This window comes from Zosterops lateralis, assembly GCF_965231275.1.
Source record: "Zosterops lateralis genome assembly, chromosome: 1".
NCBI lineage: Eukaryota > Metazoa > Chordata > Aves > Passeriformes > Zosteropidae > Zosterops > Zosterops lateralis.
In genome coordinates this window covers 21,823,330-21,846,705 of record NC_139762.1, presented here as the reverse complement: position 1 = coordinate 21,846,705, position 23,376 = coordinate 21,823,330, and the positions used below count along the sequence as shown (strand labels likewise).

General features: G+C 37.9%; 1 protein-coding gene across 2 annotated transcripts in view; it reads right to left on the bottom strand.

Annotated features, from left to right (window-relative positions):
• The window catches only part of CUBN (cubilin), a 139,964-nt gene that overhangs the window by 3,146 nt on the left and 113,442 nt on the right, over positions 1-23,376 (bottom strand). For both annotated transcript variants that reach the window (XM_083877487.1, XM_083877488.1), the window contains 9 exons: positions 22,646-22,795; positions 17,105-17,305; positions 14,474-14,603; positions 13,346-13,563; positions 3,075-3,280; positions 2,038-2,200; positions 1,383-1,591; positions 589-736; positions 289-470 (listed from right to left, as the gene is read on the bottom strand). In XM_083877487.1, the coding sequence (XP_083733613.1) occupies positions 289-470; positions 589-736; positions 1,383-1,591; positions 2,038-2,200; positions 3,075-3,280; positions 13,346-13,563; positions 14,474-14,603; positions 17,105-17,305; positions 22,646-22,795 (1,607 nt within the window). The remainder of the gene's footprint in view (positions 1-288; positions 471-588; positions 737-1,382; positions 1,592-2,037; positions 2,201-3,074; positions 3,281-13,345; positions 13,564-14,473; positions 14,604-17,104; positions 17,306-22,645; positions 22,796-23,376) is intronic.

Genomic DNA, 23,376 nt, shown 5'->3' with positions numbered 1-23,376 from the left:
AAACTATTCCAGATGACTCTGTTAATTGGGTAACTTCAACATGAGCTAGGTAGGGATAAGTTAGCTGATAATGATACTATTCACTGGGTTTGGACTTACTAGGGTGTATTGTTTAACCTCTTACTCTAACAACTTTGTGTGTTTCACCATAAAACTTTGGCAATAAATTAGTACCTAATTCAGTCAGTTCAACTCAGATTTGATGCAAACTTGATCCAAACATACTAATATCCTTTGAATTTAGCAGATTTTTACATAAGCTCACAAAATTTGTATACTTGCTGATACCTCTAGGAAATCATGTGAACAATGAGTGCTGTCTTCCAAACTGAAAGCATGGAAAAAGAGAGATATTGTGTGATTTGGGGGAGCTCGAAGAATGATAGAACAGTCCATATCATTGGGGTGATGACCAGGCCAGCCAGGGCTCTTCAGGTAACCAAATGTCTGATTGTACTCTCTGCTGCAGCCTTGAGACAGAAAACCAGAAACATGTAAGGATTTCAGATCTCTGTATTGCATTTCAGTGTATGAAACGAACAAAGAGAACAGTAGATAGATTTTTGGGGGGCATTTCTTGAAGCTTACCTGTAGCTTGATAGGAAAATCTGAGTCCATTGTTAATCATATATTCATCTGACTTGAAAGTCACAATGGCAGTGCGATCAGAAGAGTAAAATTCAGGGACTGGAAAAGTATCAGTGCCACAGAATCTATGGACTGACCCTTGGCTCTGCTGGAATTTAATACATCACAAGTTACTTAATTATATAATTCAATTCTTTATGTACTGAACTTAAGGTAAATAAATCTCTCAACACTTTATATGCCAATTATGAAATTGCATTTTTAAGTTTGCCCAGAAATCACTTATTAATACCTCAACATTTCATGTTGATTTATTATTAAAAACAAATAGAATATGAGGTATTCTCATGCCAAAATGAGAAATTATGAAGGAAGGTTTAGAATATGAGGGACATAAATATTGGGGGTTTTCCTGGTGTTTTTTGACACTGTTCCAGGCACAAGTATTCCTTTTTATTATGGTTCTTGGATGGAAGGAAGCACAATGAAAACAATGCTGTGGGAAAGTATTTTCTGTGTGCTAAGTTTGACAGCACTGATACTTGGTTCAGCTCTGAAAAACTGTGTAACGCTTGCCCAGGTCTTACTCCATGTGTGCACAGAGTGAGTGCTTCTGTGAGGTCTGTATACAGTTACCACACATTAATCGAGTCACCATGAGTAATGCTTTGGATGTGCCCCTCACAGAGGATCATTGATTAATATATTACCAAATAGTAGGTTTCTTTTCTCTTTCCAAAGAGTGAAGGGAGCTGAATAGGAATGGGGAATGGTATCCCCTGTAAATTTCTTACAGCTGGTGAATCCTGGAGCTCTAGGTAGTTCTGAGAGCAGTCCTGGCTGGAATGGAAGTGGAAAGCCTCTACCACCACCCTGACTTGCTGTTGCGGAGGAGCGTCAATGACCCAAGCGCAGAGAGTATATGGTGGATATTCATTTGGAAAATTAGGAGATGTTGCAGTCAGGGATGTAGAAGTTGCATTATAGATTCCTCCACACAGGCCTGTGTAAAACAGTAACAAATGCATCATAGAGTGAAAACTGGGTAAAACTATTTTTTGAGCAAAACTCAAATGGAGTTGAGTTTTGAGTGGTATACTTTTGTATTTGCCCTTGAGTCTCTAGAAAGGAAAATGAAAAGGCAAAATACATGCTAGTGGAGTCAATATACGTCATAAAACTCAAAAAAAGTTTTGTTCCCTATTTGTTAACAATATGTGAGCATTTCTGTTTTGTAATCCCAGACTGACAATCTCCTCCCAGGCAGCTAAGGCCAAAGACAATTGTACTGTGGTCAAGCTGCTTTTAGCTTGTCTAAAGATGCTGTGCTACTGACTGCTACTTACTGACAGAGGCTTATGTCTAGAACTAATTTTGAGTTATTATTTAAAAATGAATTTCCATAAGAGTCACAACAATATATATGCATGCACATATATGTATACTTACGATCTACTATGGTGTAGGTGGCATTGAAACCAGCCCTTTCCACAGAACTGTCTGTGACAAATGTCACTGTCAAGAAATTACGGGTAGAAAGAAAAGGAGCTGGAACTGTAGATCCACAGAATGTGCCAGCTAAATTGGCATTTTCACTATTGCCATCATAAAGCTGAAAGAAGCAAAAAATATAAACCACTAATAGTTGAGGCACAACAAACAAATAAAGAGAAAGAATTCTCTGACCCCTCCTTCCATTACAATTTTGTTTACTTTGAAGTCCAGTGTGTTCTCTTGTGCTTTAACAGGATGTTCTTGATTACCATAATTATTCACTACCATATTAACTAGGTCTGTTGGACAATAAATCTCATTATGGAACATTCTGGTCCTGTCTCAGGAAATATATCAAAAAATGATTACATTTTAATTTGGCACTCTCATTTCTTTATTATATGTAAACTCAAAGTGCTTTTCAGTGAGAAGACTGATTTTATTCATCAAAATGGAGAATGAATTCCTTGTTTCATTGAGTATCTCAAATGTTCCATAGGATCTATAACATTCCTTGGCAGAGTTTGTTTAGCAGCTTTCTGCTATCTGAGGTTTTATATGCTCATGTCCAAGAAAATAGCTTCTATAGGTGAGCACTGTAGAAGACCAAGACTTTTGACTAAAAAAAATATGAAAAAATTTATTCATTCTAGTCCTTTCAAGCAATTGTGTGTGATAATGAATCTGCAAGTTGATTCTGAAGTTTTACTTTATACGTATTTGAGTTTTGTTTTGTTTCTTTTGGTGAAATAAATACTCATTAAAGGAGCAGTCTAAGACCGGAAGTTTGTGTGATGTTAAAACTCTTACTGGTTTCCAGAAAGGCATAATGACATCTGGAGTAGTAATCTAACTCAATGAAAAAAATTAATTATATTAAGGAATTTAATTTCTTCTTAAGATCATTTTCTATTAATTAAGTTAGCCTCATGGAGAAGATAATGGATTGTATCTCACTGGTATTTTCTTGTTAAAATACTCAGTTGTCTTACTTTGACATAATCAAAGCGGCAACTCCTAGCAGACTGTGCTTCAAGCTGAAATGAAGTGAAGGTGAGGTTGATCAGTTTGTTTTCAGGTGCAGTTATGATCCATACACAGTGCAGATTTTTCTCATATCTTCTGGTCACATTGGAGACTGGAGAGCTAAAGGTAGAACCTGAAGTTGACAAGTAACCACCACAGCCATTCTGAGGTCCTGTTGAAGAAGCAGAAGCTTTTTAACAGCAATTCCTGGCATTTATTTAATCTTCAACTCTTTAATGTTAAGCCAGGAGCTTTTTATCTGTGCTACAGTATTTTACTGTCCTGTCTTGCAAGGACTGAGTGATTAAAAGACTTTCAACACAAAGAGAGACATGAATCACAATTAGCTTTCATAGAGTGAATTAAGAAAGGCTCATGCCTTTTGTTGAATATGAAAACAATATTTACTTTGAAAATGTATAAATAGAAGTTTTGAAAAGGGGCTGTAAGAAGACAGAGGGCAGCAATGAAACAGAATTGGTCTGAGGGCCTTTGAAACGGGATCCTTGCTGGCTGCTGAGAATATTTAGTCAGTAGGGGGCACTGAGTTGTTGGCTTTGAAAATGTGATATAAAATCAAGTTACTTATTTTGGCAATACAGCTGCATCCTAGAGGGATTGAATTTGGCAGCCTGACACCATATTCACGAATCTAGCTAAAAGGGACTTACTTCTGGAAGTGTTTTGCTTGGTGGGAACTTACAGCCCCTCTGAAATGCAGGCTGCTTTTCATTCCCACAGACAGGGCTAAGTCCTTGACTTATTTACTGTGAAAATTTGAACCCAGTTAAGTCAGTCACATTGAAAGAAATTACCTTTGGGGAAAAGCAGTTATTCATCACATTCCAAAAAAGCAAAACCCACAGATTATCTGCCAGGCTTTTTTTTTTTTTTTTTTTTTTTTTTTTTTTTTTTTTTTTTTTTTAATAGTTTGATTTCCAGAGGTTGGACTGGGCTAGTAAATGTGATAATCAATTCATTTATTTCCTGCCTCAGTCTCTACAAGGTTTCATGGTCACTTATTTAACTCTAGAATTTAAATAAAATACTGTTTTAGTCTTGCTTTGGGGTCTGAGGAAAGAGTTTTTGTAAACTGCACAGAGCAGAGGAGTAACTGCAAGCCTGTTGTCTCCTGCAGCAAATCTATTCATGAGTAGTCAATAACAGATGAAGCTATAGCTGTGGCTAAGAAACACAAGCAGAGTTTCAGGATTTAATCTGTGTGTGTAAAATACGCCTGTCTGGTACATTCAGTGACTTAACCTTGACACATCAATACATTTCCAGACATATAAAACTAACTGTGCCTTACTTGAGTTACAGTATTACAAAAGATCATGCTGGTGAGAAATCAGCATCCAAGCAGCAGGATTTCATCAGTAACCCAGGGCTTGCGAGACTACAGTGGTTAAAGCAGAGTGACTAAGGCTGAAAGTCATCCTCCTCTACCAACAAAAGCCAGAAAAACCCCACCCTGTAAAGCAGTTTGCTTAAAACCAAAATCCTAATAACTTTAGATTTCAGATTTTTCTATAGTTAAAAATGAACAGAAGAAACATTACAAAGTGAAAAAGCCAGGAATTAATAGAGTATAGTCCAGTTTTTTGTGGGCATTTAATGAAGTCAGAAACTTGGAAAAGAGTTAACATTCGTTCGAGTGCCACTGCAGAAGGCGAGAACAATAGCAGGGGAAATGTGAGCAATAAATTACATTCTCACAAATTGTCTAGGAAGGAGGAAAATGTCAGATGGGAGAATGCCTAGGCCCTAAGAGTGCAGTTTCCCTATATTTTTCTTTGTTTTCACCCTTCAGTGTGATTTATTCTGTTCCTCTGAAATAATCTTATTGGGACTGTCACCTGCAAGCATTTAAACGTAACACTGAGCATATAAACATCAGTCAAAGATCATAGTCTGACCATCCAGCCCTGCAATATTGAGTCTGGACTGATACATGGGTCAGACATTAACAAAGCTCTCTTCCCCTTTTTCGAGGGTAAAATTGCAGAGATACCAGTCAGACCATGGCAACACAAGTCAGGGAATTGCCCCAGACCCATGCAACAAGAAAGCTCTCGGTGCTGCAGGATCATCCTTTTGTTGAATATTAAATGTGTGGACCTTTGCAGTGGTGAAATTCACTGCTAACTGTGCAGCTATAAGGACAGCTCTGATGACAAAAACCACACATGTGGGTAAGCATATGAAAAGGACCTGACAGAGAGAGAAGCAGGCCAAATTCTCCTTATCAGAAAATTAATTCCAGCTAGTATAGTGTAGCCAGCAATATCATTTAAAGGGAGATAAAAATAACTGAAAATGTGATTTATAGTTAATAAAGATGAGGCTTCACAATGCCTGGCCTGCTCAGAGGGGATAGAGTCAGCTGCTTACAGGAAGTACATTATAAATAACAGCTAAACTGGAGGCTGACCAGATTGCAAGTAGTCCTACATCAAGCCAAATAAAGAGCAGTCTTTGTTGGAAAATATGTCTATCTTGGTGCTTTTCAGTGCTGATCAATGTTACATCTTGTTGCAGGCACTAGAAGTTACACAATAGTGGAACTGTATAGATGAAGGGAACACCCACAGGTAAATTAAGAACTGACTGCTTAACAGGAGGGAATTAAGAGAATGCATTTTAGCCAGGACACAATACATTGCTTCAAAAATCAGCACCACTTCTGAACAGAAGGCCAAAGAGTAGCCATCCAGCCTGCAGGTGATTTTTAATGTAAAGATAATCATCACTGGCTAACACAGACAGAAACAAATGTAGCTAAAATTTGTAGCTAAGATACAGGCAAAATCTGGGACTGAGAAGTCTGTTAATTTGTACAATAGACTCTTAGATATGAAAAGCTAAACTTGATTAAGAGAATGAGAAATGTACCTTATAGAACTATTTTTATGTTAGCAGATGGACCAACTATATGGCTGACTGTCTTTTTTCAGTCTTTGCTTTCTTATTTGAAACAAAAATCATAAGGCCATCATAAATCAGATGGCAATCTTGTTCTCATAAACAGCTTGCCAGAAAATGCAAATTATTAGAACTAGGGCACACACTATCATCCCTAATTGCTTTTGATGGGAAGCATTAGTGAAACTAAAAGGCTCAAGGACCATTCAGAAAAGAAAGAATTGAAGGTTCCCTATGGCAAATAAAAATCATTACAGCAGAGACCAAGCACATGTTTCTCTGTTAAGAGGTATACCCTCTAGATATGGAATGAAGATGAAGATAAATCTTTGAAGCTTCCTGCCTTTGAAGTACAGCCAGGGGTAAGGTTCATTTATACAGGTATGGGTGCAATGAAAGGATAACCTACTAAATAGTTTGAAATCTATCAGAATCAACTACACCACTGATATTTCAAAAAACAACAAAGCAATTCTGCTGTCTTTCCCTTCTTTTACAAATGAGCGCCCTGAATATCTACTAGAAGGCTGAAAAGCTAAAGAAATGGTCTAGTTCTGCTTGAAAGTTATGAAAATTCCCTCCAAGACTTGTGACTCTTTTGGTTTCACCTAGAAGCATCCCTGGGAGCTCTAGACTTCTCTGTAATCTGAACTAAAGAAGAGTATAAGCAAAGATTAATTCAATTAAGACTAATTCTTTCTTGGTGGGTCTTATTTCCAGTGCATAGGAGTGGCTGGACTTACTGTGGCTATAACAATTAACTCATACTGTGTGTAGATCATGGCTTCAAACAGTAAGGCTCAGGACAGGGCCAGAGTGAGGAATTGTACTCTTCTGCTTTGTTTCATGGCTGATACTGAAGGTAGGTGAACCTTCTCAAGCTGGGCTGTTCCCGTGTTTGGCAATCATTGCACCACTATTGTGATTTTGTGTGGCTGCAGGCCCTGCAACACAGAGCCTGGAAGACTCTGAAAGCTCAAGGCCCTTTAGAGTCCTTCTCTAGGCTTTATGCAGAAAAGTTTTTTGACTGTTTTGATGGTCTGGCAATGGTACTAGCAGTGATATGTAGGACTGTAAAGCCCTAGTATCCTGCTTTAGCCAGATTTCACAAATGCAGTCAAGATGAAATTTGTATCCTTAAGGTTCTTTGGACTGATACCAAATATAACAGTTCAGATATGCTCTGTGCCAAGCCTGCAAAACTGTGATCTATGTACTGTCCTATCCATCTCCTTGATGCTTGTCTGGGAGACCAGAGGCTGACATGTAGTCTTCCCTAATTCAAGTACTTACTAATACTGAATTAGTGTTTGTATTTGGCACCACAGCTATTTAAGCCTTTGCAGATCTCTCTTGCGAATGAGAAGTGTCTCTTCATCTCTTTTTTGATGCACCAGAGGACAGATTTTCAGCTGAAGAAGTTGACTTCTGTCAAGCTAAGACAATTTATGCCAGCAGAGTCCATAGTTTTGTGAAGTGCCATTAATCTGTATATCCCATCAGCTTTTAACCATTTAGTCACTACAAAGATATGCAATTACTGTGTCTGAAAATAAGTTTTCATATCAATTTTTCAGATCAGATCAGGCAGAAATTTCTTATTTTAATATCTGCTTTTCTTCTTATCTGTCCAACTTAAGCCTGCAAGCACTTCCTTTTTATTTTGCTTTGGAGGAAGAATAAGCCCTTCACTGAAGATATTCAAGCACTGTTTGGATGCAATCCTATGCAATGTGCTCTAGGATGATGCTGCCTGAGCAGGGAGGTTGGAGCAGATGACCCACTGTGGTCCTTTCCAACCTCACTCATTCTGTGACCCTGTGATTAATTAACTGACATTTCTGAGAGGCATTTGTAGACTATCCCTTAGCTCAACAGTTGTATTCTTTTCAAAGACACCGAAGAGATATATTTCAACACTGCAAATGCTTTCTAAATTTAGTGAGATTTCAAACTGATGGATATTTTTATATTTGAGCCCTAAAATACATTTAGAAACAGTCTGGGAATTGTGACTTATGATCATATAATCTGATCTTGTCACAGATGTACTTATTTTTCTAGACTATAATAAAATCAAGAAAAGATATTATTAGCCACAATTCATTCGCTTATTTTAATACATAAAACTAATCATAAGTTATCCATGACAGTGTAATGAAATGTGTAATACTAATGGGTAATAAATTTGGCAAAAACTGTGTGAACTGAAAGCCCAGAGAAATTTCTGCTAGAAGATTTGTGACATTCAGACAATTTACTTCTCAGCTAGACCCTCTGCAGCACCAGGTTCCAAGGTCAGGCTGGATACCTTGAGATACACCCCTGGAAGCCAGTCATTACAGGATGTGAAATCTCTGCAAGCCACCACTGCTTTTCCAAAGGCATGAGAAAATACAACAACATCACATGCCACAGTCAAGGACACATCCTTCTAAGACTTTTTTTGGTGCAGGAAGAAAAATTTGCAGGACTCAGCTGTGCTGAATGTTATGTGCTTTCCACATACCAGGCCATAACTGCTGTTATCAGTACACCTACAGCAGATGCCAACATTACTTACATGAATCAGTGCAATGAACTATTTCTGGTGGTATGAGAATTTAAATATGACTCACAAAAGGAAACCTACCCCTGGCCTACTATGCAACATAATATCAAAACCAATATTTTACACCTTATATTGATCATTCACAATTGTGAGGGGCTTTTTCAGCAATTCTGAACAACCCAAAAAGACTCTGCAGCAACTGTGTATGCTGAACGCTGCTGAAAAAGTGCACCTAGAAACCAAACATAGAGTAAACCATAGTTGCAGTTTACAGGACAGAACACGAACTAGAACAAAATGAGGCATTATTTAGTTGATACAATAAAATAGCATAAAAATGCTGTGAAAATGCTACTGGATCAATTTTTTAAAAAGTAGACTGCAATTTCATTAGGGGAGAGTGTAAGAGTAAACCTGTTAAGTGACAGGCTTTTAGTAATTCAATACACAGCAAATAGAATAAGAGAAGGCAGATACCTCAGTGTGATTATACCTCAGTGTGATTTATCAGGCAAGTTACAGATCATCTTATCAAGAAGAAAAGCATGTAGATTATAATCTATTTCTATTTTATGCAAACTAGATTATTTATGTAAATTACCTATTAATGCACTTTTCTGGTATAACAGGGAAGATTAATTTTTCCAGCTATTTTTCTTCTAAGTTCTACTTGCTTATGATTATTTTTCTCATATAAAATGATTAATATTCATTCAATAGAAATGATGATTTGTATAAAAAGAATGGAGAAATCCTTGAGGGAAAAACTGAGCAAACTGAGGACAATGTAGAGGATAGGGAATTAACATTCCAACAGCCTAATGGCTGCCAAAGGTTTAGGGGACATTTCTCCTGCCCCAGAGCTAGCAAAACTAGTCTTCTCATTGTGGCTGCCCTATTCTTCTTGCCTGTCTATATTCATTGGGTTCTCTTCATCTTGTGTTTAAATCATTATCTTTTTGTGACATTGGACTGTTTCTTTATTCTGCCTGTGCAGTGCCTCGTGCAGTAGAATTGTGGTCCATGAGCTCATAAGCCCCAAAATAATGCAAACAAGGGACCACAATGGTATTAATCCAGTACACAATGCTCATCTTTCACATCACATAAACTTGGATTTCTTCTGCAGGCTCACAAAAGATAGTATAAAAAAGGGAGGGGGAAAAGCTGATCATAGCTTGAAGTCAAGCAAAATTTAGGGCAGTAAAGAAAAAACAGGCAATCTTCCTCCCCTCCTCCACCCCACCTTCTCCACTGTCCCAACTGTTGCAGTTCTACCTGTATTGTGTGAATAAAGTTCAGGAAGAGCCTTCTAACTCAACTCACTTATCTAATTATGTGCAACACTTTGCTTCTTATACATTCATGTGAATTCTTTAGGAAGCCTCAGTGAGCAGACCTGCATTTCAGAAGACTCCTCGATCCTTCTCTGATGGTTTAGAGCATGAGGCATTTTTAATTACTGAGAAAATGGAGCTATGTACATGAGCAGAGAGCTTTCAAGGATAAATTATTTCCTGCTAATAAGGTCACAGCTACATCTTCCAACAGGGATTTCTGACTCTTTAAACAAGAACAAACCCCAAATCTTTATGTCTTCTTAGCTTTTGTACCATATGCCTCAGGGGATCACAAGTTCAGGTGAGACGGTCACCCCATTACTGAATGGAAACAGGCAGAAGTTCCATTTGTCACCAAAGTGCTATTTGTGCTATTACAGCGGGAATGGCAGAGGTATGTGCAGGCTCTGTCCCTGCCAGCCAGGGTCAGCTAAAAAACTCAGATCTTCCCTTAGAGCTGAAGAGATAATCAGAGGTCTTTAGCCAAGTCACAAGCTCACTACACGCAGATCTCATTCTTGGGGGAGGGATCTTAGCTTTCCTTCCTTTACAGAGACATCTCATGTAACCAAATCCCTTAAGCTGATATTGATTTCTATCTTCTCATCCTTTTATTGATTGTCTAGAGGAGCACATGCTCACTGTGGAAAAGAGTTATAATTCTCATTTTACACACTGAAAAGAAAGGCAGAAAAAAGGTCAGTGGTAACTAAGGTAAGAGGATTCTGTCTTTCCACAAAACTTACACTTGGAGGAGGCTGGTATCTTCATCTGCCCAACTCTCCAGCTCTGCCTGAGAGTATATCTAAGTGATTCCAAAAATGAGGCTGAAAAGTGTTCAAACTTAGTAGCATAAATAGGGAAAAGATAAACCCTCTGAACCACATCACAAAGGCCATATGTTCCCCTGCCTCAAATACACCATTTCACAGAGTTACAAGGAATGCTGCCTGTGAAATGTGCACTTTTTATTGCACGGTGTATGGAGAAGCACAGGGAAAGGAAAGTTTTTTGACAAGAAAGATGACATTGCTAAATGGCCAAACTAACACTATTTCATACTTTCTTTTCGTGTCCTTTTTCTGTCTGGTGGTGGGGGGGGGGGCGACCTTAAATATCCTGTTGGGGGCAGGATCAGTGATGGAAACAAATTGTTTTAATAAAATCAGGGAAGGTTTTCCACAGAAATTTCAGAGTTTAACTCTTTGAGTGCCTGGATAAGCCTAGATTTAGGCAGTATTCCTGAAAGAGCCTGATCAGGAAAGAAATTGGGAGAGCTTGTGGAGAAACTAAATAGTTTCACTTACTACAAACAGAATCAACATACTGTTTCTGTTTGTTTCTTTCCAATACATAATCAGGGTCACTCACAACATGAAACAGAGAGCAATAATTACGTTATCCACTTGTGTTTCCCTGGGGCAACTAGAAAATAATGTGCTCATTGTCATCCAACAGAGAATGAGGCTTCTTATTTCTCTACAGATACCATCTTCCTTATTCAAGAGATTTATCATTTTGAATTGTCATCTGATTGCATTTGTACTCTGAGAAAACCACATGGGTTTTATCATTTAAAAGGCATGAGGGAGCTTCTCTAAAGCACCACATAGAATAACAGGCGTTTAGATCTTCATGGTTTTATTCTCTTTTATTTGAAGCATAATCTCAGACCTTGTAATACAAAGATGTGTCACAGATTTTCCTGGCTCTGTTTTTTAGGCAAGCCAAACTGGAAACATTTATAGGATGTGACTCATGTTTTCCCGTTATAATATGCTTTTCTACTTTTTGGCCATTCTGTACTATCATGGGACTGCCAAAATCTTTGCTAATGGCTATGTGGTTTAGTCCCTGTGGTGTGCTTCCCACAGTGAAGAGAGAAGACCTACCATTAAACCAGCTCACCACCACAGGCTCTCACACAACCCATACCTGGTCATCTTTTATAACTTGCAACTCATGAGTAACCCATGCAACATCTTAACCTCTTTTTCCTTTGGAGCCTCCAGAAATGTCCCTCCAAAACATATAAGAGATGTCAAAGTTTATTCATAAAAGGCTTCTCACTCTAGGAAATTATCAGGCATGGTACTGACTTGAAGAGCTGGGCTTGTGTTCTGTTGTGTGCTTAAGAAGAATATCTGGCAAGCTGCACAAATAAATCTAGTCAGTGGCTAAAAAAATTGATTAAATGCCAACAGGAAGAGGAAGAGCTTGGGGAGTTCCTGATGATCTCATCTTGGAAATATGAACTCATCTGCAGGGGGATCTATAACAACTTCAGGGTTTAGAGACAGCAACATGTGAAGCAACATTAAGTTACTTGGCGTACCATTCGCAAGACTTAAAGAACCTTCACAAGGTCTTAAGCATTCTTGTAGCAATTTGAGTGAAGCAAAGGAAGAGTTAATAACAGTAATAACTATGAGGTTCTGTGGGAATATTTTTCTTGGCAAAGCCTATAGAACCAGTTATTTTCCTTATCTGTAAATACTTTCTCAGACTATCAAATGAGAAAGTCACTGGCTTGGGAGTAGGGAGGGGATTCAATGACTCAGCAGAAGACTATGTTTGTTCTGCCACAAAGGCCTTTCATTCTGATCTGTCTGAGTGCCAGCTTTGCAAACCGGACAATTACTTCTTTCTAGACCACAAAAGACATGGAGTTAGTTATACAGGAAAGTAGTAGACATGACATGAAATCAATTTGCATGTAATAATAATTTGTTTCTTACCATCCCTAAACAATTCAGATAAGAAAATAAAAATCTCCTTTTACACCTTGATCTTAAAAGTAGAGTACTGAATTTAAACAGTTTTTTAAGGTAATAATCAAGCTCCGCCCCTTATTCTTGCCTCCATCAAAACAAAAGGCATGTAGTGCCTTCTTACTGTGATCCCATTTATGTTATGATCAGCTAATCAGAATGATCCCACAGATCAGTAGAAATCAGGACAGTGGTGCTTGGTGTGGAACCACAATCTAAACTGATCTTAACACTTTAGTTCTTTAGAAGGTGTGAGGGAAACAGAAGGAAATGGAAATTGAGCATATATTGAAAGGAGCCATCTTTATTACACCACCCACCTTTGATTACAGAAGAACAAGAAATCACAGGTGTTGCTGTATTTCCTCCAAAAGAGAAACCTTTGGGTGCTGCTAAGCCTTCAGTCACCCAAGAAATACCTATGCCTTCAGAGAGGCAGGGAAAGGGTAGCAAAGAATGAAGAGGATCAGTTCAGAACCAGACTGGAATGCAGGGATCCCATAAGCCTAGTATTTAGCTTAGTTCACTCAATTTTCACAAAACCAGAAACATTGTTTCTGCCTCATGCACCCCTAGAGAGGGAGGTCACAACTGCTCTTCACCAAAAGAAATTACTTACCACTAGATTAGGAGTCTGATAATACACTTACCTAAGGTCTCTCTGAAGGATGCTGTCCATCCCCTGTCTGCTCCATAGAAGTCAGTGCTAAACACCAGGAACAAGTTATTACTGGAGCTCTTAATATTTGGAGGCAATTCTGAACCACAGAATTTCCCAAGGAGAGGAGCATGAGTATCTGAGCCATCATACACTGCCACATAATCTTTGTAGCAGGATGGAGATATTTCAAGCTGGAAGTTGTTGAATCTGTAAAACACAGTTGGAGCCTTAGATATCACATTTTCAGTTCTTTTCCTATGTTACTTGTGGTTTAGTGCTTGAGGAAAGCTCCAAGTACTAGCCAAAGCCATATACAGGCAAAACATGTCTCTTCAGGAATAAACCAAGCAACTATTAAATGCATGGCAAAACTCTTCAGCCAACAAGCCTCAAAGAAATTGGGACCCTAACCCACTGGGCCTCTTGCAAGGCAAGCTGTCAGCACACCTCAGCTTTCTATGAAGCAGTAGGTCTCTGTGCAAACACACCCTCTCTCACTTCTGCAATTGCTCAAGCTGCAATTTCCTTGGACACATGAGTGGCCTATAAAATGCAGGCACAAAGTGCAGGCCAGTGAGTATTCCTCTTAGCTGCAAAATGTTTTCCTAATTCACAATCATATGATTGAAGGACGGATCAGTTTTTAATTTCTCAGTGGCAAGATTTTGTGGCAATAACATCCCTCTCTTAGGCAAGACAGCATGCACTCAGAAATACATTATTTTGGGTGGGTATTATTACTTTGGCTACAAAGTGATTACTACCCTTCTAAAAGAATTCTTATTTTTCTTATATAAACTTCTCAAAGTCTGACAGAATTTAACTAAAAAGTATGAGCTGCATTTCTGCAATTCCTTAGTCTTGTCAGTAACCAAAGTGGGAACTTAAAATTGCGAATTTTTACATAACGAGTTAAAAAGAAAGATGGAAGGGAGCCCGAGGCTGATAAAACTGAGCTGCTAAAAGGGAGCCTGACTTCAGTAACCATTTCTTATTTTAGTTTAGCTTTGACCTTGAAAAAGGAGAGTCACAGAAAATATTGTCAATAATTGCTGCTTTAACTGGAATCAGAGACCTTCCTGTTCCCTTAATGATAAACTGAATTTGGATTACATACTTCAGGGCCACTGCTTTGCCATTTCCAACTGTGATGTAGTATGAGCAGTTCATGTTGTTGTGATAATCAAGAACTGAATGGGCTGGACTGCTGATAACACCACTAGAGCCATTGAAAATGCCACCACAAGCTGTAGAGGAAACAGAAAAAAAGAGTGATTAGTGTCTAAATACTAGTTTTGTCCTAATTCTCATTTTTCTTTCAGGAGTTACATGTTAAATGTGAGATGTCTGTCAGGCTGTGCTCTGCAGTGGAAGACTAATCAGCATTGCAGAAACAGGTTGTTACTAACCCATACCAAATCATGCTGTTCAGGAAAAGACTGAGACTGATTTCAAGTGTCCTGCAGTAGGTCCAGGGAGCAGCAGGGTGGGATGGGTGCCTCATGCAGCAGCATGAGTGAGAATAGCTCTGCACTCATTCTAGTTTGCCAAGAGAAACCTGGCTGATATGTGGGCAAAGACATTGCTTCATCCAGATCCTGGCCCTACGGAAGCCTCTAATTAGCCACAACTGCTCTCACAGCCCTCATCTGTGATGTTTCTGGAATAAATATATGCAGAGCCTCATAATCCGTCAATACCTTGTCAGGGCGGGGCCATTGCTGTAGCATTTGTTCTGCACAGAATTGCATAGAGGAGTCTCCAGGTATCACTAATCCTGTTCCCCATTTCACCCTGTGCTGGGACTCACCAGCAGTGTGGGGTAGCTGAGCTGGAGGACTGAATATTTGTTTTCTGGCTGACAAGCAAGTTAACTCTGCAGCTCTAAACTCAAGGGACTGCTTGGGTTCTCAGGGTTTCTTGCCCTGGATGCAAATGAGGCCAGGATGTGGTTAATGTTTTTTCCCAGCTTCAGCACTTCAGGGAACAAAAACTCTAATCTCCATTGTTAGCTTCAGCCTTCATTTTATAATCTTTAACTTAGGGAAAAAAAATAAAAGTTTCCCCGAGTCTCCCTGCATCCTGTTGATAAGCTCAGAGCCACACAGAGTTTTTCATGTTTTAGAGAAGATGCCATTGCCCAGGCCACCACCTTAACAAAGACAGTCCCATAACGGGGTGCTGCTGGATGCAGAGCCCCAGACAACCCAGGCTGGCAGCCTGGAGAACTGGCAGATAAAGGATAGGAGTTGGGAAGACAAAGAATCAGCATTATTCTAAACTACAAGGGGGGGCCTTTTTCATTTTTTATGCAGCAAACAATGCAACTAGGGGGAAGAGGAATGTTAATTGCCAGAATCTGCTTTGTGTACAACAACAAGCTAATAAAGCTGCAGTTATCCTTCTCAAATGTCAGAAGTCACAAGTCAGATAGCAGCAAATGACTTGAGTGAGTTATGAAGGTCTTTTCCATGAGTAACTGCACATTGTCATTTCTCAGTGCCAGCCCCTCTGTCTTATCTTTTTGAAACCATTCATTTCACATAAAGAATTTAGCCTTATGCTTTTTTGCTGTGGCTTTGAACATGAGGAATGCATTAAGGGAAATACCAAAGTTAAATTCACACTTTCCTTTGCAGTTAGAAAATTATGCTTTTGAAAATAAAAGTGGTCTTTACAAGTTAAACCTAGAAAATATTAAAATTGGTTTTGCAAATAAAATCAATCTTCCGGGGTATTTATATTTGTGCAGATGTAAATTCTAAACTCAGTTGGAAATTTGTTTTTTAAGTCACATTTTCTTTTTAAAACTTAAGAGATCTCTTGTGAATGACAAAAGAGTTTTGGTGAAAATAGTTATTAAAAAATAAAAATAAATCTATATCCCAAGTTTTATTTACATTAATTCCTGGCACTAAAAGAGGGTCATCAAATGGAGGCATATAGCTGTGAAAATTTACCTGATCTGTTTCCCATATTGTATCATGTACTTTTAGTATAACTGAGAATTAGACCATTCTCCTGAAAGTGATAAAATCTTTAATATTAACTCAATTAAATGAACTAGTGATGTTTCTCCTTAGACAATGCAAACAACAACCAACCAACACCTGCCAAAAATGGCTGCATTTCTTTTCTACAGAAAAGGGAAAATATTTCAGTTTCTGACTTGGTCCCATGGAAAGTCTAGAAATGCGAATCATGAGGTAACACATAATTCAGTGTGTTAATACACACCAAACGGTGCCACATCCTGGTCCTGAGAACTGTTTTGAGTAAATGCAGTGGGAAAATGTGCCATATACACCCATCTAAACTATTCCCAAAATGAAGTACAACTTTCCTACAGGGAACCATTACCCAGAATATTTCTACCATCTAAAATACAGATCAGTGTATTGTTGTCCCTGACTTTCTTTCTTTCGAGTGTTTGAGTCTTTGCAGCACCGTTCTCATGCTGCTTCACATAAACAATATTGTATTCTTAGAAATTATCTGTATGTTTTGCATAGTTGTTCTCTGAGAGGGAACTTAATTGAAAGTAAGAGTGACCAATCAGGTCAGGAGGTTGTAACCTCCTTGAGCCAATCTTGGCCCTCTGTACAAAATGTATGTAAGTAGATTGGAGTCATATAATAAAGAGCCTTCCATGTTTGACCCTGCTGCTGCTTGCTGTCCTCTGTGAGGGTGCACACCGACGTTGCAACTTGTTACTCCTCAAAGTGCAGGGGTAACAGCGAATACTCACCAATTGCTCTGTACCTGGCCTGGAATCCAAAGCCTACAATGTGGGAGTCAGTGTAAAAGTTGAGCAGCATTGGTCCAAAGACACTGACTGGGGCAGGGAGCTCGTTGCCACAGAGAGTGATGAGAGGGTGTGCTGCTGTGCTCTTCCCACTGAAGATGCTCACTCCATCATAAAGACAAATTCTGCTCAGAAGTGCTGGGGCTGCATGGAGATAAGTGTGCAGAAATGTTACTAGCATATTTTACACGTGATTTACTGAGAACAACTATATGGACCTAATCCAGGAAAAGAATTAAATTTTATGTTACTTTCCATTGCAGGGATCTCAGGATTTCATTTGCTTGTTGAGGAAGCAAATGTAATTTTTAACATGTAGTAAAACTGTGGCAGAAAAAGGCAAGAGACCCTGTATGTAAGAGATCAGATTTGTCTCATTCAACACATCCTATGATCTGGAAAAGGCCCCTTGAATTTGTCAGAGTTCACAGTTAAGTGAACACCATCTATGTAGAGATAAGATCCAACAAAAGCATGGATGTCCTCTGCAGATAAAAGCAATGCACTCTTTGTTACAGGCTAGCTACCTGGAATTTCTTTCCCCTAAGGCAGCATTCAGCAGTCACTGCAGGGAATGTTAAACCATTAAGAGTGAGATTTTTGAAAAATCAAAGAGTAGTCCATAGACTAGCAAGTTTCAGAGCAGACTTATTTCTTCCTGATTTTCTCAAACTTTGGAGTACCTAAACTCAGGCTCTTCTGCTTGGCTCGAGGAAAAGTCAAAAGGAAATTTGATCTTGCTGTGATTTTCTAAAGTGATCTGTTTTGGGGAGAAAATTAGTGCAGATATTAGGCTGAGCGGAACAAAGGGAACACAGAAACGGGGAGTTCAGCATTCTATTATTTTTTTTCTCACAGTTTTAAGCTTCTCATTTGCAGTCAGGTTTCTAGAGGAATGGAAAAGTTTTGCTCACAGTCCTTCATCAACCATCTTTTTTTCCCAATGCCAATATTGGGCCAATATGATTTGTGACTCATAACTCCTGGTAAGACTAATTATTGTTTGATATCCATCCAGTAATTCATTCTCTTATTTACACTTTTCTTAATTTCTCACCAATCTAAATGCATTATTCTGTAAATATTCCCCAGATTCAGATTATCCTCATGTCATACTTTCAGCCTCTACACATAATCAGCACATCATCCACAATTCTTCTCTGTGGTTTATTTTCCCTAATCATATAATCTTAGATCTTTTCTAGACCAATTCCTGTCCCTTACACTACAATGAAATAGCTTTCATGAGTCTCCAGAGATCTGTTCTTAGCCACCTGTCAAACCAACATCCTCTCTGAGCTGACAGGCATTTTCTACATAGCCAGCACTGTTTTTCTTCATAAATCTTGTCTACTAAGAGCTTTGCTCATCCTTCTGGTATTACTGTATCCTCTGTTCTGATTCATCCATGAGGATTCAATGAGATAATTCTGTCTTGCGCGCCTTATCTCCACATTAGCTCTGTATAATCTCATTTGCAGGAACAGATACAACTGCTCTCTCTCTGTTGATGATCCCATAAGTTTCCAGTTACTATCTTTAAGATAAAATGTTTCCTATCCTTCCATTGTACCACTCATTCCTCTAGCCTTGACAGTATTTCTTGCAAATACTTCTGGAGAGATCATTTATTTGGCCTTACATTATGAACATATCCCTGTTTCTTTGAATTGCTGCATACATTTGCTTTCAAGGCCTTTTGTTATCTATCTGAGCTCTATTTATCATCTCTTGGCACCATCTAGCATTGATACATTGACCCTTGTCTCCAAAGTTCACATGATAAGAGCTTCAGTTATCCTTACATTACATTTTGAAATATGCCTTTGGTTGTCTCCTTTCCACTTTGCAGAGATTTCTGTCTAGTCTCATTATTGTCCATAAAATCATTTGTTTGATATGATGCTGGCACAAAAACCTTGACCAAATCTGGGCCCCTTACTATCTCATCAATAATATCAATGTGTAATATCAGTGTCCTCTTTCCATTTCTCTGTGTTTAGCCATAGATTCTGTTTCATTTAGTATTGAGGCAGAGCCTATCTTTTTGTTTAAAGGCTTTAAAATTAAAAATAATGAGGCTTTTTTGTCACAACAGCAGCTTCTGATATAAATGGCAATACAATTAGGAATTACTAAAGTAGAAGTATTACCTAGAAATATACCACTGTGCAATATATCAACCAGCTCTGTAGAACAAGATATTGTTTTGAAAGCAAGGAATTAAAATTCTTTCTCATATGTATTCTATTTCAAAATAATCTATTGCTAAACTTGTCTTTTTTCTGAATTGCCTAGTAACAGTTGAGAAAGCAGATAGAGCAGACTCCAAAACAAAGCTGTGACCCTATCCCAGATTGCAAAATTGCAGACGTGAGGGTTTTCTTAAAGGAGAAATAAACAAGTTATTAAAACATTTTTCAGATCAATATGGTCTCATAAGGACAGAGTATAAATATGACAAAATTCTAAAAGCAGATACTACAAGAAGCCTACACCCATTTTCCCCATTTTCCCATTATTTGGGACTTACTTTATTGTGTGTTATACTCATACCTAAAGAATATTACAGCCACTTAATAATACATTACTGTAGCTGTTCTAGATGAGAATTTGTCAGGATGTTCATCTGAATAAATCTAATGGACAAGAAATTAAATGTGATTAATTATTTCTTAGATAGTCAGTCCAACAAGAAAGACAAATAAGGGGTTTTTACTAATTCTGTGTGATTTTTGTAGACTTTTGATCCAAGGAGGGAGGGCAGATGAAAGATATTTATTACTGCAGAAGTTGGGCTGGAATAACAAACTCACCTCTATTTGGTTGGTACTTTATAAAATAACCAAGCACAACAATGCAAGTGGTAGTACAAGAAGCAAGTAGCAGCTTATGCAACTTCCTGAAACTGGCAAATCAAAAGAGGAGTTCTATGACCATATTCAATTTGGCACAGGAATAAACACTGCAAGGAAATCACAGAAGCTAAGCCAAACTCCATTCATGGGGTTAATCTTGCCTATGTTTTCCTGCCCAGATCTCAAGTATCTTGTGTAAGCTATTGTTTATGGCTTCCTGCAATAGTCAGTAGGTAAAGAGAGTGAGAGAGGCTTCCAGAAAGTAATTCACTTCACCTGCACAACACATTTGGTTCTGAGTTTAAAGCCCTCCTCCACCACTAGGAGATAAATCTAGGTGAGTATCTAAATTAGATGTATATTTTCAGGGGCTCAAAGTGAGGTAAAAATTGTTCTACCTACAAAGAAGCAGACAGTTTAGATTAAATTTTGATCACAAAATCAACAAATGCAGTTTCCCTGAGTTCTCTGTTTGTTGCTATATTTAGTGCTTAATACATATTTAATACTTAGTACATGCATGTCATGTTTGTTTGGTTCCAGATACTGACAAAATCCCTGCTGTGGGTTACCAGCCTCAGTCATTCTTTACAATCAGAAGAGGCATCCCATCATAACTGAAAACATAATTACTATAAGGAAAAAATCTGTGACTAACCCATTAAGTAATTCAATTTTGTAGTAATCTGTCACTGCACTACAGACTATTAACTTTTGCCTTCTAATTTTCTGGAGAAGATATCTCAACCTGTTCAATTCAGTGAGATATGCATGTTTTACAAGATTTTTTAAAAAATATTTCATTTCTTTACCTAACAACTATAGAAAAAAAGATTAGATTTATTTTGAGAGGTCAAATAGTTAATGAATTATGTTACTTAGACATGCAGCTAAACTTTAAAACCCAATCTAGAATATCTGTAATAGCATGGTTAAAATTGTAAAGGCCGCTCTCAGCAACAATCTAAGCAGGTGCAATGCTTCCTTGCATATGGAATAGGTAGAAATGTTTTTAACAGATGCTGCCAAATATTCTTGCCTTTGCAAGAGAACTAATGGAGTTTACAGTGGAAACCCTTAGCCACATATGCTAAATATATTCCGTGTGACTGCTGAATAAGTTTTCATTTCTGCAATGATAGCTTTCAAGATGGTGGTTTCAATCTTCTTTACAATTTAAACCCAGGCAATTTTTCTTCATTGCAGGGTTGTATTTTAAGATTTTGTGAAAAATATTAGTACCCAACTACTAGAGAGTGTCCTACTTCCTCCTTGCTAACCAGATGTCCATTAGCTCATATCCACAGTTCTTTCATTGACTAAGGACTTTTAGTCGGTGTAGCCTAAGGAAGTCTGTAAAAATAAAGGAACAAATTACCCTGCAAGAAACAGAATATTTTTAGTATTTATTTAGATCTATATTTATTATTATGTTTGGTATCACTCTCTGTTTTAATTCTCTTGATAATAAAAGCTTGGATCCATTTATAAATAAACTGAATGCACAGATAGAATGCAGATTAATAAATGTACTTAAAGGGTTGTCATAATTGGCACCATCTGATTCAGCCTAATGTTTACTGTGTTTGCTGAATAACAGTGTTATCTATGTGAAAAAATTACATAATTTCTGTGGTTTACAATTTATTTAAAGAAAATTCTTAAAGCAGTGGTTTGTACTAGGGATAAGAAAATATTTCAGCTAAAATCATAGTCAAAACAAATTTTTATCTCAGACCTAAATTTAATCTGAATCAGAATACTTTTGAATTCAAAACAGTCTGGAAGCTCAAAAAGAAAAGAAAATAAAAGAATACTGTTTTCTGCCTTTATTGTTGGGTCTAAAGAAAAATACAAATCGTGCAACCCAATTTACTACCAAATTACTCCATATCTCTTTGTCTGGTGACTGCCAGATTAAGATGGCCTCAAAAAATGTGATGCCACTGAAGTAGTTTGGACATACTGATTTCTCTGTGTTATCATGGCATGTCCACACCAAAAAATATGATCTTATCAAGGTTGAGAAAGCTTTACCATTCACACCAATATGATCAGGATACTATACCTGTTATTTCTTGGCTAAATGCTACCAAATTTTATAATCACAGGAGGGACTTTTGTTACTGGTATGTACAGGGTAATCACTTTTATGTATTTCCCACTGTAGTCTTTCACCTTATTTCATATTTCTGTGTTCTTACATCCTTGTAAAACATCTGAGTATATTTGTATCTATTTTATCAGTTAAGGAACAGATACACTGAAAAGAAAAACAGCTGGCCTAAGATAAAAAAAAATGTAAGACTCAATGGAAAACAAACAAACAAAAAGCCAGGAACAAAGACCCAGATTAGCCACAGTCACTTTTATATTCCAAGAAACCGGTAAATTCCCAAAATTATTCCTACAAAATATTCACCAGGTGAAATCTCTCTTCATTCTACTGAAAGACTTTAGTGACTCCAAACCTAGCCCTGAAAACTATAAATGTTCATCTGAAAAGATTTTCAGAATGGGCCAGCAAATTACACCATCAGTCATTTTCAATGATAGAAGACTTGTATGTTTTCAAGCAAGACATTACATTTCATAATACATACTGAAATTATAAAGAACCAGTTACCTTCCAAGTGAAAAGTCTCAAATTCTAGGACCACCAGTGACTCTGGTCCCTGATCTATAATATAATTGCAGTTCAGGTTGTTATCATACTGATTAGGGTAGTTTGGAGAAACAATACGACCTTCAGGCCTGGTGAAATTTACTCCACATCCTGCAAACAAATAAATAAAGCACAGTTATAATCCAGGTGATAATACTACTCTGGGTTTACAGTAAGAAACCCAATAATGTACACAAGGACCTCATCTCTCCTGGTGAAAAAAAAACCCAGGGAGAATATCATATACCATGATGGTAAAAGCAGCTCTAACACACATCCAGAGCAGAGTATTTGGGAAGCATGGGGCCTTCCCACCTAGGGTGCCTCTCTCTTGGATAAGACCAAGGGTGGCCATAGGCCCACAGCTCCTGACCAGAAGGACACAGCACTGTTGTTTTCAGGCACACAGAACAGTTCATTTTCAAGGAGCTCCTTCGGATCCTAATGACTTGCATGGCCTTTGTTTCTCTTTCGTAAGACAAAAGCTTAAAAGAATGCAGTGCACAGTGAAATGCTGGTAGAGGATTAGGAACAGGCATATGAAGCCTGTGACTGTCTCCACTAAGAGATTGTTAGATGTTACTGACAAAGTTACTGCAAATATTATAAAAACAAAAGTTATTTCAATTCAGAATTCTGTATGCTTCAATGGTGTTTCCATCAAAGCACTCAGTTTCTTGCTGTTTTAATCT